General features: G+C 36.4%; 1 protein-coding gene across 13 annotated transcripts in view; it reads left to right on the top strand.

Moving 5' to 3' along the window:
- sick (sickie) overlaps positions 1 to 14252 on the top strand; it is a 161563-nt gene that overhangs the window by 116939 nt on the left and 30372 nt on the right. For all 13 annotated transcript variants that reach the window (XM_028318168.1, XM_028318167.1, XM_028318164.1 and 10 more), the window contains one exon: positions 436 to 510. In XM_028318168.1, coding sequence (XP_028173969.1) covers positions 436 to 510 — 75 coding nt within the window. The remainder of the gene's footprint in view (positions 1 to 435; positions 511 to 14252) is intronic.

Below are 14252 nucleotides of genomic sequence, written 5' to 3'. Positions count from 1 at the left end.
GTTAACTACGAATCCAAAACCTAGTTTGATTTAATTTGTCGTGAAACGGAGGTTCTACTGATACTAGATTACATATAAGTAGGACGAATCAACTCGAGAATTATTTTTTATATTGTAGGTAATTTGTTTTTCATCCAATGAACTCTAGATTGTGTTTCACTCTTATATTATTATGCTCTTTGTAGGTTGCAATCGACCCCAGAAGGTCGATTATAATCTGAGATATCACTAATGGAATCATATTTTGTAACGTTTGTCTAATTTCAAAGATGTAAACTTTATGCCTTTCTTCATTCACTGAGAAATAAATCTTATTATTAGTGAAATTCTAAGAAGCCGTAACATTCTCATTATGATTAATTATGTATATTATTTATATTATAAGCAGCTTTCCCTTGTTATTTTTTCTGTTTATTTAATATGCCTTTTATACAGGTGCGGAAATTGAGGAGAGAGTTGGCGGACGCGAAAGAAAAAGTACACACGCTGACCACTCAACTAACTACCAATGTAAGTAATAGATACAATTTGTTCCCTTGTTCTTTCACTTTAAATATGTTAATGTCTTTAAGACAAACTTTGGTAATTAGTTCGCTCGTTTAAAACCAATACGTGACGATTTTGTGGCGCTTTGTGACTTCCCAAAACACATTCTAGTGCAGCATTGATGTATTGCGGCGGAAAACGGGCATTACAATTCCATGAATAAATATGGGATAGTTAAAGTTAATGTATGTTAATTCGATGCAGTAGGTATTGTATGTTTGTATACATAATTGTTTCGTCAGTTTTATCGTAGACATAATAATATTTGACGTCGCGACGCAGGCGCAGTGTCATCACATTACATTGCAATTTAATCAAAAAATAAAAGTAAATTTTCCGTGTCATAATTGTGATTAAGTAACATTTTATACGGCCACCTGCTTGTCAGACATCTGATGAATGTCCCATGGGAATTGATTACATCATGACTTTAGCACGATTATGACGTTTACTCGGTGTTTGTGATACTTAAATAAAGAAAAATAATAACACTGTGCCAATAAAAATGGACAAATTTTTCGATAAATAGCAGTGAATAACTTGACACCGAGCTGTCTATGCAGGTATCAGCAGTAATTTCAGTAAAGTTATATTTGACTGTAAAGGATATTGAGTCAGTTAAACCGCCGACTCATTTAATACTGCATGAACTTGCAAAATTGACATTTTCTATTGACGTGGACATAATTAGGCATACTTTTGTTTTTGTTTTAAAACAAAAGAACTCATTCAGTAATCATCTAAGCGATAACGACGTGTAAATAACTCGCGCTGTACACATTGAAATGCGACACCGCACCGTAGACAAAATAATGAGTCGACCGCCACCTTGTAAGTTGTCGATGCGTTGCCTGCTTACGGGTGCTTACTCTTTATGTTACACAGTACAGATACGGTAAACAGTAATAGCATTGCCTTTTGTGAAATGACTTAGTCGAATCGGTGACTGTATTTTGTTGTAGAGAGTCAGGAAAACCAACAGTATTCGATGTATTAATCTATCAGATATGGTCTTAAATAGTGTGGCCAGGAAACAAGAATCTAGAATTTGGTTTTTAATTTCAGACTTCGGCTATTTTTTTTACTAATGGTAACAAAAATGTGAATTTTATGTGAGTAGTCTTTTTGTGAGCTCACAATTAAATTTTTACATGTCAGTATTATCAATCAGAGTAAATAGGTACATAAGGATGATACTTGGATTTCTCGACTATCTAATGTAGAGAGGATGAGTCATCTCATTAGACCTAAATTATAAACGTATAAAATAATAGCAAGAGCTTGTTCAAAGGAGTTAAGTTACTTTGATCCAACTGTACTGTAGCTCTGTTTTTTTAGTAAATTGTAACATAATAGTCCCAGCATCCAATTTTGTGGTCGTTTCACAATGCATCCCGTGGGCCGTGGCTCAGTACTTGTTGGCTTGTCAACTTTTGTTTACTTTCACTTTGTCATTTGATACATCTGAACCGTATTACGTATACATAAATATAATGCATGTAGTAGTTACCTTTTCACACGTGAGCAATTTATTGAAGATACATTGATAAACAATGTTCGAATAAGTCCCGAAAATGCACTACATCGGCAGAAATTAATAAACAATCGCTTTATTGAACAAAACATGATGTGACGGCTAATAAATATGTAATTAAAAACATTGTTGACGCTCTAACAGACTACAAATTCGTAGAATCATCGTTCACTGCATTTATGTCCGTGTCAATCAAAAACCTGCGGTCAATAGCTCGCATTAAAAATGAACAGTTTTCAGATAAGTATCAACTATGTTCAGTTCTGACAGTGTTTAACGACCGGAATGACAATCAACATGTCTGGATTATTATTTAAAAAAATAAATGTCCTTTTTGTTTCAAAGCCATAAATTATTTTTATGTGAAAGAAAAGTGTACTATCACACAAAACCATTGTTACCCTTAATACCTACCTATAATTATGATTATGAGTCAAGCGAGTGACTAAAGCTACTTTTTCTACTTACTATGCATCTGGGAACTTTATGGATAAAGCGACGTAGCTCAAGGCTTGTATTTGCAAGTCGACTACCTAATTTGTCTATCTGGAAGCTGAATATAGGAAAGAACTGTAATTATGAGTCAATAATCGGGCCGTAGTAATTTCAAATCGTGCTTGAGAACGTAACGCAAATTATGGTCGCTAAGATTTGATTATCCACTTAAATCCGTGTCTTGTCTTTCTTTTAGTTGCCATTTCCCACACACTGAACTTGCATTGTGATTTGTTGTCTAGTTGTCTCACTCTTTTAAATGTAGTGCGTGCGAGCATTATCTAGGTACAGAGCGTTACAATTGACTATAAATAGTGTACTTTGATCGTATCGAAGCATAATGTGGTAAATGGTAACCTTTTAACTTGGATTCTAAACACCAAATTGACTTGTAAAACGCTCTTCTCTAAGAGCTCGAGCTCGATGAACCAAAACTGTAATACCGTAAAAAGTTCATATTATTATTTTTTTGAAATGCTGCAAGAAAGACTAATCTACTAAGAAAGCCTAATCTACTAAGAAAGCCTAAATTACAGTGACAAGTTAGTGTAACATTTGAATAAACTGTTATTTTTTGTTTCTCAGTAGAGTCGTACTGTTCTAGTCTAGTCTATGGTTGGATTTTTTTAAATACTATTCATAGAGTCTGCCCTTATAGTTTGTAAAGGCTTTGTCTATTCTAAAATCTATTGTATTTTACATACATTTAATGATTGCAGCATTGCAACATCCACAATTCGGAATACCAATTGTAATGCGACTATTATGCCCTGTAGGTGGTGTTAGTGGGAGGGTTCATCAATACCGCGCCATTTTGGGATCGATCTCTTTATCTTTGTGTCGGTCGTAAATGTGTCGATAGCTGTTGGAAAGTTGGATGAAACGTCAGTGTAAAGGGTCAATAAATAATACCGGAGCGTACGACCGTGAGACGTCGGGTCGCCCGTTCAGCTCCCATATCGGGCGGCAGGAATGTGTGCCAAACGCCAACTGCTACCGCGCTATCTGTAGCAAGCACAAGTCAGAGGCGAAGGGTCTCTGAATCATGCAGGCATTTTGAAATTAATTACTTACTAGCACGGTCGTGATAACGGGTAAATTATTAAGTTTTACTACGTTGTATCCTTAACATCACTCGATTTGAAATGCAGTGGCATAATTTAAACTCTACGTTTATTCGGCACAAAGTATGTGTAGGGAATACCGATCCAGATAAAGTTTCTGCTATCAGGTTTTATCGTTGAATCACCTTTTGCCGAAATGTCACTCAGTCCGCAACACATTTGTTATCAGTTGGCATAGTGCTAAATTAACTTCATAATTGCTTTCTAAACTCGTAACATTAATCAGATTATATTGTTAAGTAAAAACAGGAAGACAAGAAAACACGATTCTATTGCGGTTCTTTATATTTATCTGTTTTTTCTTTAAATTTTATTATTAACTTAATTGTCTATAAATTGCTTGACAATACTAGACAAGTAATTTTCCGTTACTTTCGTTTTTTCTTTGATTTTACCGCATTTCCTCATACAGTTACAACAATTTTAATAAAACAAAATTCGGCAGATGTATAATAAAGCATACAATACACTAGCGAGCTCACATTATTATTTTCTTTTCTGATGGAGTGATATAAGTCGAATTGCACTTGGTAGGTGTAATTAAATAAAACATATTGTGTGCATAAATGCAACAAAAGCGCATTAAAACGAAATAGCCGGCAGGTGGCGATCCCTGTCACCCCTTTACGAGCTATTAAAAACCCACCTGTATGGCCCTAATGTATGGAGCATTACTCTTTGATGTATGACGGACATTAGTTATACTTCTTCGTTTATCATACACGTCATCATTCAAACCGCTTGGTTACTAAACATAACTGTGAACCTTGCTAGTTGCATTGCAAGGTTAAAATTACAGTTACGTCTTTTTTCATAGAAGTCCTAACAATCTCTGGGTCTACTTTCATAACTGGTGGTTAGGTCGAAAACAAACAATACTAACGCGACAGTAATTGATAATTGACAGGTCAAACTTAATACACGGGCTTTGGAAAATAACGCCCACAGAGTTAAGCAGTTAACTCGATCACGTTTCTATTAGTCTCGTGGGAATTTCATGTCCTAAGTAAATTGTTTTTTTTTTATCCACAACGGGGAAGCTCTTGGCCTGTATCTCACCTGGTATCGATGGTAAGTGACGATTAGGCCGAAGGTGGAAGCACAAAGCGAGCTTCACCCGAAAGAACATAAAGAAGAAAGGTCCGTAACTGAAAACTCGTTGTAAAATAAAATGTAGGTTTATACTTACTATAAATCCGCATATTTTTTGTAACTTACGATGTAGTGCATTTAGTGAAATAACTAAGCTAAAGCAGCTACCGGGACAAATATGGCGAACTTCAACTTTAAACTGCTTCCAGCTGACCCGCTAACAGTCGGGCATCTATGTGACACGCCTTGTTCTTGTATGGGAAATGTGAAAACTTTATTATCATTATTAAGATGTGGGTAATAAAACATTTTAGACTAACAATGATTTATAACGGCATAAAAATACGCCCATACCTACTCGTCCAACTTACATTTTTGTTGATTTCTTAAATTATTGGCTTACTTATCTAACAATTTACAAAATCAATTGTTTGAAGAAACTATTTAATTTATGTAGTAAATCCACTAAAGACGTTTCATTTGAAAAACATTAATAAACCGGTTACGAAAAGTAGCATGAACACCGAGTAGGTTGATTAACTTGAATTATTGTTTAATAATGAACAATAACAATAAAACATGATGGTGAAAGAGGGTATCTATAGCGTTCGCGCCGGTAGCATTTTAATTACAGTTTAAAAAGACACCGTAGCGTCTTAATTTCCCAGAATAATCTACATAATCCAAATAGGAGTTATAGATGCGTAGATAAAAAGTGATTTATATTCATATCAGTGCGTGTTGGAATTATTTCCATTTCTAAAGAGGTTTTATATCTATCTAATAGGTAGATATTAGTACCTACTTCCCACGATGTCAATATTAAATTTGTTAGTTACAGTATAATATTAAGCTTACAGGAAAGTTTGCTAACATTCCTAGAGAAAGTTTACATACCTACTTATAGCGAATGAGATTCCGGGAATATTTTTTGGGCTTTCCTTTAGTAATCTTTTTCAATTTCCTTATGCGAGCAAATATTTGTGTGCCTCTTTATAATATTGGTATAGATGTGCCATAAGCCATAAAAACTTTTGGCCATAAAACTAATACATATTATTGGTTTTGCTATGCCATATGTACGAGTATAAGTAATATGATTTGATGTTACGTAAGGGTTACATAATCACTGCTCCACGGCTGTTTAATTACTGGTTGTATTAGCATTTAATAAAAGCAAACGATTCGTGTTTGATCAGGTAATTTGATACGATTTAGACAAATGACTACAGCTAGTTTGAAATTCAATAACCATGGTCTGATAACTATGAGTATCCATTATGATAATACTAGCTTTCCGCCCGCGGCTTCGCCCGCGTGGAATTTTGTCTGTCACAGAAAAACTTTATCGCGCGCGTCCCTGTTTCAAAAACCGGGATAAAAACTATCCTATGTTCTTTCCCGGGACTCAAACTATCTCTATGCCAAATTTCATCAAATTCGGTTGCGAGGTTTAAGCGGGAAAGCGTAACAGACAGACAGACAGACAGACAGACAGACAGAGTTACTTTCGCATTTATAATATTAGTTGGGATGTAACCAGTATGAAACCGTTAATTTCAAATTAGTAAGATAATCAATATTTCATTTAGCGTATCACGACTCTATTGTTGATTCGCAGAACCTAATGATGTTTAATACAAAGGGCATTTCGTGATTGAAGGAGATCCTTTTTATGAAATTCTTTCAAACACAATTGAATTCCTTTGAAATCGATCCAGTAATCACGATCTTCGACGGACAAAAGCACCGCGAAAGAAAGGACTGAGAGAGATATTAATGAACATCCCTTCGTTAAAGCCTGGGCAAGTAACGGTTATCGCTGCGTTAGCATTTCTACACCTGGCGATTTGATTCGATCGCGACGAAGAAAAAGTTGTGTTTTCAATGAGAGGCGCTCGTGTTGTTTTTGTTCTCCTAATTTACTGCCCAGTTAAAGCAACGCCGCCATAAATTATTCAACGCCGAGTACGCATCGTTGTTCTTGCGTCGCCATTGTGTAGTTTCGGGTCGTACTTCAACCGCAGTCCCTGTTAGTTTTACAGGCGCATCTATCTACATCATTTGGTTCTACGAATCGATGTCTATTTCCGTGTCATGGTTACACTTTTTATATATTTCTCGGGCAACTATCCTATCATTTAGATTTCCTTCATGCCTCTAATACTGTAAAGGCATTGCAGGCGCAGCCGCGCTATGCATTGATTGCAGTAATTATAAGGCAGTTGGAAGCGAGTTTTTTACGATTGCGGACATAATATTCACATCAAAGGCGCACGAGACTCGAGTGACAAACTTGCTGGCGACTCACAGTTTCCCAATTGGTTTCAATGGCAAGTTAATTTGATGTATCGATCGCGCTTGCATCATTTTGCCTTGTCGTTTCTATTGTTTCTTAAAGGGTCACATTTTCCAATCCTTGATTTATTACTCTGACCTCGTTTTTAATTCGACATTAAATATGATATGCGTTCGTATTATGTACGAATAACGTTACAATCTTTAAAGACATAAGTAATTGAAATATCGTGCGTTTAAACTTGTACTTTTACCGAATGTATTGGGGTCAACCTTCGTTAATGGACTTTTTAAATTGATTTGCTATCTCTCATTTGAATAAGTAACTAACTTATTGACTTTCAATGTCTTCATACGAGTATTTATTATATTCTGCGGTACGGTTCACAGACTGGATTGGTAATAATAAAATACTGCAGTCAAATCGTGCACTGGCGCTTTGCCAACAATAACAATGAAGTGCATTCGTTATGTCTCATCGCTTAGATTTAACTTAGTAACTTTACGCATTGTGGTATAATTTATTCGGGAGATAACAATCGATGAATCAGTGGTGTAAGTTAGTTCTGTAGAGAGCGTGAGTTGATTCATTTCTATATTTTCACCAAACTCTTGGCTCTACACGCGATGTCTTGTCTGACCGCAGGAACAAAGACAGGATACAAGTCATTAGCGTTCCAACCAGGGCAAAGTAAGGATTATCGTTTGTTACTTCTTATCAAGGGGAGATTTATCTAAATATGTTGTCCATGTTACAAGATTGTCCTAGTAAGTTATTGTCTTTTGTTAGCATTAGCCAAGTTTAAACACAGCGTGTAGCCCGTTGTTTGGCGCATGTGCGCGGAGACGTTATCAAATGTAACTCGAGTCCGTGGCCCATAAATCTTCAGAAGTGCCTCGCACTTGCGCAACAAGTGCCTCGGCCGCGATAGTGTGCGACCCGCCTCATTGGCCATGCTATCTTCATCATCGTGATATAAAATTTGACAAACGAAACTCTTGAATTATTAAAATTTTCAAGGATGGCATCGCTGTTTCGTTGTTTTTTGTCTATTGTTTCACAGACGGGACAATTGAATATTACAATACTCGCAATCATTCTTAACGTAAAGCGAGATAAGTAAATAAAATTACTCAATGATTCGATCACTAGACAATAGTGAAAGAACTATTCACATGCTATAATTTTATACCCTATACGTTAGTAATATGTATTGATTTTCAATAATTGCCTAATAAACTATTTTACTCATGACCCCACTAAAAGGATAATGCACAGCTCCGATCACCCCTAAAATCCCATCCAGCCCTCATTTTACACAGCCAATAGACTACGACTTCGCCCAATGATCCGGGTTTCTTAGGGTTCCGTGACTCAGTTTGATTCAATGCGGTCACCAACCGGCGGCAAACGACTGAACCACCACGAGACCAGTATGTTTTGAGCGGCGACCGAGGCCACACGCGCGCGCTCCGTTACGCTCTTTGTATACTAAATACGACTCTACATCTCCAAAAAAACTTAATAACTCGCCAATACTACAACTAGTGAATAAAACAGTGATAAGTGTGAATAAATCCAAGTGGTGATAATAGTTCTGGTGCCTTGCGAGACAGTTTTGGTATATTTAAAAGAACACCGAGCTTTTCTTCATGTTTTGAGCTCCATGTGAGCGAAACACGTTTGATTATGATTTGTTGTTTTGTAGCGAAGACATCCGGGTGTAATTTTGCGTTTAGCTGCGCTCATCTTCCAAAAGAAACTTAACAGCTGAATCTTTTACGTCAAAGAAAAAAACAATGGGAGCGTAATGGAAAACATCAATAATGATAGACGCATTGTGATTGTTATCTTTCTAAAACGAATAATGGAACCGACTGAAATAATTTTCGATAAGATATAATATCGTTGTCTTATAAAGTACTCTAACTCTAGCAGTTATTTTGTATGAATGGGTTTCAAAGTTACGGTTTGTGACGGCAGGTAACTCCGTCCCTTTTTTACGACCAGCTTGTTGGGTCCTATTATTGACAGAACAAGTTGTAGCTCTAGACTCTATTCTTATTTTACGCATTGAACAAATGCGTATACCAGAATTATTTGTGTTTATTTCTAAAGAAAAAATAAAGAGCGTAACATTTTTTATATGAAAGTAGTGAGAATTTGTCGTTGTAACGTAAAGAATAGCTGTAGTTGGTAATGCAGGTACTTGTCAACGTGTAAATACACAATGTTATTTGCCACCTTAATTAACATCAGTTGACAATAGCTAACCTTTGATTGTAAAAGAGTTGCACAAGCAGTGTTACCAACGATATAGGTAGTTGTAGAGTTCATATCGTTAGTTTATGCATGATGTTTATGGGGGAGTCTGGTTTTATTTGGGGTCAAGCAGTTGATATAATCAATCTTGTTTGATGTATTTTATAATCTCAACATAGCGTAGCCAAATTACGTTTTATGTGTACTATAACTTAATATACTTTACATAATTTAATGTAAGCAAACCGCTTATAAATACGGTCTTTTCCGCCTTTTTTCAAACGACTCTACGTTTCATCTTTTTATTAACTGCTATAAGGAACATCTGTGCCTGTCTTTCCCTCATAATGTTGCAGCGTAATTGTTTCAAACTTTAGAATCTTTTTGTTATTTTAAACAGTAAAATGTTTATCTTAGTTCTATTAAGCGTTAAGATAAGATTGGGTATTGAAATCACATCTTTGTCTTGTTTTGATGATAATGCGTATGCAACATCTATCCAGTTCATCGGTATATCATCTCATCGTGACAAAGAGCCGTCACCGCACACCACAGCGTTCCTTGTCCTAATTACGCAACATGCGGCTGTCGCTTGCAGCATCTTTATAACACAACTTAATCTAACTCAAACAATATCCTCGCAAACACAACTCTTCTGCTCCACTTAACAATCACATCAAAGATATGAGAATCCCAGAACATAAAAGGGAACAGTTCAAAAGATTTCATTCCTCCTACCGGATGGTGCTTAGGCTGTAAACTTAAGATTATTTTTCCCATTAATCATAGTCCATTTGTGGCTTCACGCCGTTTACGGCTCCTGCACATCGTTTGTGATTCAACTTGTCTTAGATGTTGACAAGCAACGCGTCGCAGAGACTGATTGGATTTCTCTGCGGTTTTTGCCTATGCTTTATGAATTTTGATGTTCTGGCTCTCCGCTCGGTCGTTATATTCTTCTCTTTTTATGTTTAATCTGATTATACGGGTAGTATAATCCCTAATCACTTCAAGGACTTTCATAACCATCATTCTTTTTTGGTTGATTTGTTGTCTCTACCTAATTCATGCAATTCTTCAAGTTTAGCTACTGATCGTACTGATTTATTTGCTTACGATATTCAAATGTTTTTAGCATTGGGTACTAACAACCAGTAACAATTCAGTGTCTTCAATCGACGAAGCGCCTCCTCGGCACTGTCAATTGAGGTTAANAAAATGTAATGCTCAGTTCACTTGCACAGTCTTTGCACAGCACCGCTTCATGATGATGGTATTGATTAAGCAATGAAGAGCTTGACAAATATGTAAACGAACTTATCTCCGTCCTTACTCTCTCTACAAGCATGATCGAAGCACTTACTGGTGCTATATTAAATGCTTTTTAGCCAAGTACTTCAGCAAACACAAGAATGCCTACTGAACCACTTCGGCGAGAAATTGCCTTTTACAGTCGACAGAACACTTAGCTATATTAAGCTACAATTAAAAGAACTTTTCGCAAGTACCTATAGTACTTCGATTGAGGCTTTTACTAACAAACCAGTACATCATCATCACAACATAGAAATAATTGCACGCCATTTTCCAGTTCTTGTTTGACGCACGAAGGGAAAGAATTAGGCAATCTTTTCTGATTTTATAAACAAGAAAGATTTGTATTTTTGTATTGAATATTAGAATATTTTTCTGATAAAGGCATATTTTGGTATATCTACCCATCCGAAGCCAGGGCGGGCATTGAACCTCAAAAACGTGGCAACGACTAACAAAACCACTTTCAGTCAATGCTGATACGTTTATAAAAGCATTTTTAAACTCTTGATCATTTGGAGCGCTTAATAAGCACCTAAACAAACGTGTATCATCAGCTACATGCGGAAATGCTCAGCTCTCTTCTAGAAGAAGAATAAGTGAGCTCAGAGCGAGCATAATATAGCGTATCAACATGTCAAACTGGAGGCATCCGCGAACGATGTTTCCAAAGACTGCAGCCAACGGCAAACGCAATTGAAGATGAATTTGAAACAACTTGGTTTCTGTGCAATGAATTAGTGAACGAATGTAAGCAAAGCTCACTAAGAATGAGCAGCCAANAATAAACACGTGTTTCAGGTTATTTCAGAATTCAACCCCTAAAGGGGGGAAATTGGGTAAAAATGTCTAAAAATCAACATGAGTATTTATTACTGATACATGGCATTGTCCGTTTTAAGTGACATAACATTTGTAACCTTGAAATGAATGGAAAAAAATCGATATTTTTTTACAGTTTTGGCAATAACCGTCAGTTTTATTCTTTAATATTCTAAAATCAATCAATAAAGCACAAGAACAAGTGTAATACCTGCAGTATTGCCACATTTATCAAGAGTGAAAACTTGACATTGCTATTGCATTTATTCAACTGTCTTTATTTTTAAAATTCGCGGCTTTTTATTGAACTACAGCCCCGTGTTTCACATAAAATATCATGCTTTTTATAAAATATCCCTTGAAAGTCGATAAATTGCTTTAATTTAGATTCTGTAAGCAATTATTTGACATGTCCTTTAAAACGGACAAAAACAATTTAAGGGTTAATTCGTACGGAGACTGGCCAGGGATCTCTAGCGCCCCTGCATTATTTATTCGTTCAATCAACTAAATGACCTAGTAAATTGTCTCCGTATTCATAAATAAAAGTTATAAATACGTTTTCAATTAACTATTATGTCCTTTGTCCATTTATAAGTTCAATATGATAGAGGTGTGATATGTTTTCAGTGGTTTATTTTTTATAAAATGGTACCAGATAGATATGGCGCACGGTGATAGTAATAGTCCTTTTACGAGCATCAGCGTCAACAGAAACTTTTAATGTTTTATACTGTTCGGATGCACGGTGCAGTGTTTATAGAACAAAGACAACGAACTCGTAAAATGTACCTAAAATATTTTAATCCTTTCAGGTAGGGTAGGGTCCCGATTTACTCATGCTAGGCACATGCGTTCCAAATATTCTAAATCGAAACCAAACATGTTGGATTAATGCCAGCGCACATTTACATATTTTATTGATATCGCTTATTGCAAATCTCGCAGTTCATATCGGAAACAGAACCAGATTGTACGATAGCAGGAAGGACGGTAATTGTTACTAATTAATTTCGTCCGTACGATAAAGAGTTACATAACGAAGGAAGAGGAAAGAAATCGCGCGAGACTTCACAGTTTTCTATTAAACTTGACGAAATTTGACTGGACGGCAACGTCCTGTTTATGACATTCGAGGAAAGAAATGTGGGCTGGACTGGTTGTGTAACAAAAATAATAATAATAATAGCTATGTCTTTGCACCTGAGTACATTCTTCGATATGCGTTCATGTCATGCGTCTGTCGGCATTTATTCATTTGTGATTGCTACTTACATTGTTGTGGCCCGTGTATTTATTAGCCGTGCCTAATGTGCTGTTGAATTAAATGAATGTCATAGTTCTGACCACACAATGTTTCGGCCGATTAGAGACAATCAAAACGGGTTTTGAATAGTTCCAGTACCTGGACTATTGCGCATAAACTGTTCTAACACGAAACCCAAAGTCATAGTTTATGAATATTTTGGTATTAATGTCGACAGTTAAATAAGGATACTACGAGTTAAATCTTATTAAGGTATAGAACCAGAAATGGTATAAATAACGTGCTTCTGAAAATATATTATGTAAATGTCATGTAATCCCGCTTATAATCAACTGTGATTATTTGACCTCAAAAGAGGATTTATCAATGAATAACGTACGTTGAAACAAACCCGTTTAACTACTGTTGCGTCACTAACCGACCATTATGACCTTGAAGAAGTGGCGAATCTCTGTCCACGTTTACATCTGGGAACCTAAGTACGTTAACTTGTGTGTGGGCAGATCGTCGTATATCATTAGTTATGGGTATACTATAAAAACTGTAACACTCGATTGTAAAAACTAGAGATGAAACGGATAGTTGTTTGGCCGGATACCGGATACCGGATATCCGGCGAGCTGCTAGGCCGGATAGCCGGATATCCGGCGGCCGGATAGTTGTCCCATTGTCATGTTGCATGTCGTAACGAGTTTAGCGCTGCACAGGTGCTTCGAACGCGATCAGTAGGTCTAGTAGACTAGACAAGTCACACTTTTCGAAAATCGAATTTTTCTTCTTCGTCTTCGTCTTTTTCACATAAGATGATCCGTATGACACTTCAAGGTTATCCATATTACGCATACTACATAGGTACCTATGCATAATACACTCAGCGGCACGGAATTTGGCCCAAGCCTAAACACCCAGATATGAGGCCAAATAGGTGTTGTATACCTAAGTTTCGTGTGACATGTTAACAGAACATTTGTTTTTGTTAATTTAAGAGGCTAGATTTATAAAAAAATGCGTCTGTTTAACTTTTTTGACTCTAGAAACGCATTTCTTTGCTTTAGCGTAAAGAGTACGGGTAAGTTTAAATTCGATATTAAATGTTGTAAGGGTTTAGCGTTTTGTTTTTTGTTTTTAAATTAATCTTAGGGTTATTCTCGTTTCCATAATTTGAGAATAATGCCCATTACTCCAGCTCAAGTTGCTCAAATGGTGTTGCTTAGAAGTCAAGGGCGTATGCAACGGGAGATGGCTGAAACTTTCAATTTATGGCGTACAAACTTAAGGTACACGTTAAAAAGGCATGACTAGACCGCCTTTTACACAAAAAGACCGAGAAGTGGGGAATTAAGGTGTAAATCAGCGCGCGATGACCCGATTATCGTGCTTGCAATATCAAGAAATCGGGCTCTCACTACGTTTGAGATACGCCAGCGTTTACAAACAGCAAGCTCAGTGAATGTCAGTGATCACACAATAAGAAGACGGATGGAGGATCATAACCTG

This window comes from Ostrinia furnacalis, unplaced genomic scaffold (genome assembly GCF_004193835.3).
Source record: "Ostrinia furnacalis isolate ACB-3 unplaced genomic scaffold, ASM419383v2 OfSCF6691, whole genome shotgun sequence".
Taxonomy (NCBI): domain Eukaryota; kingdom Metazoa; phylum Arthropoda; class Insecta; order Lepidoptera; family Crambidae; genus Ostrinia; species Ostrinia furnacalis.
This window is presented reverse-complemented; position numbering and strand designations above follow the sequence as displayed.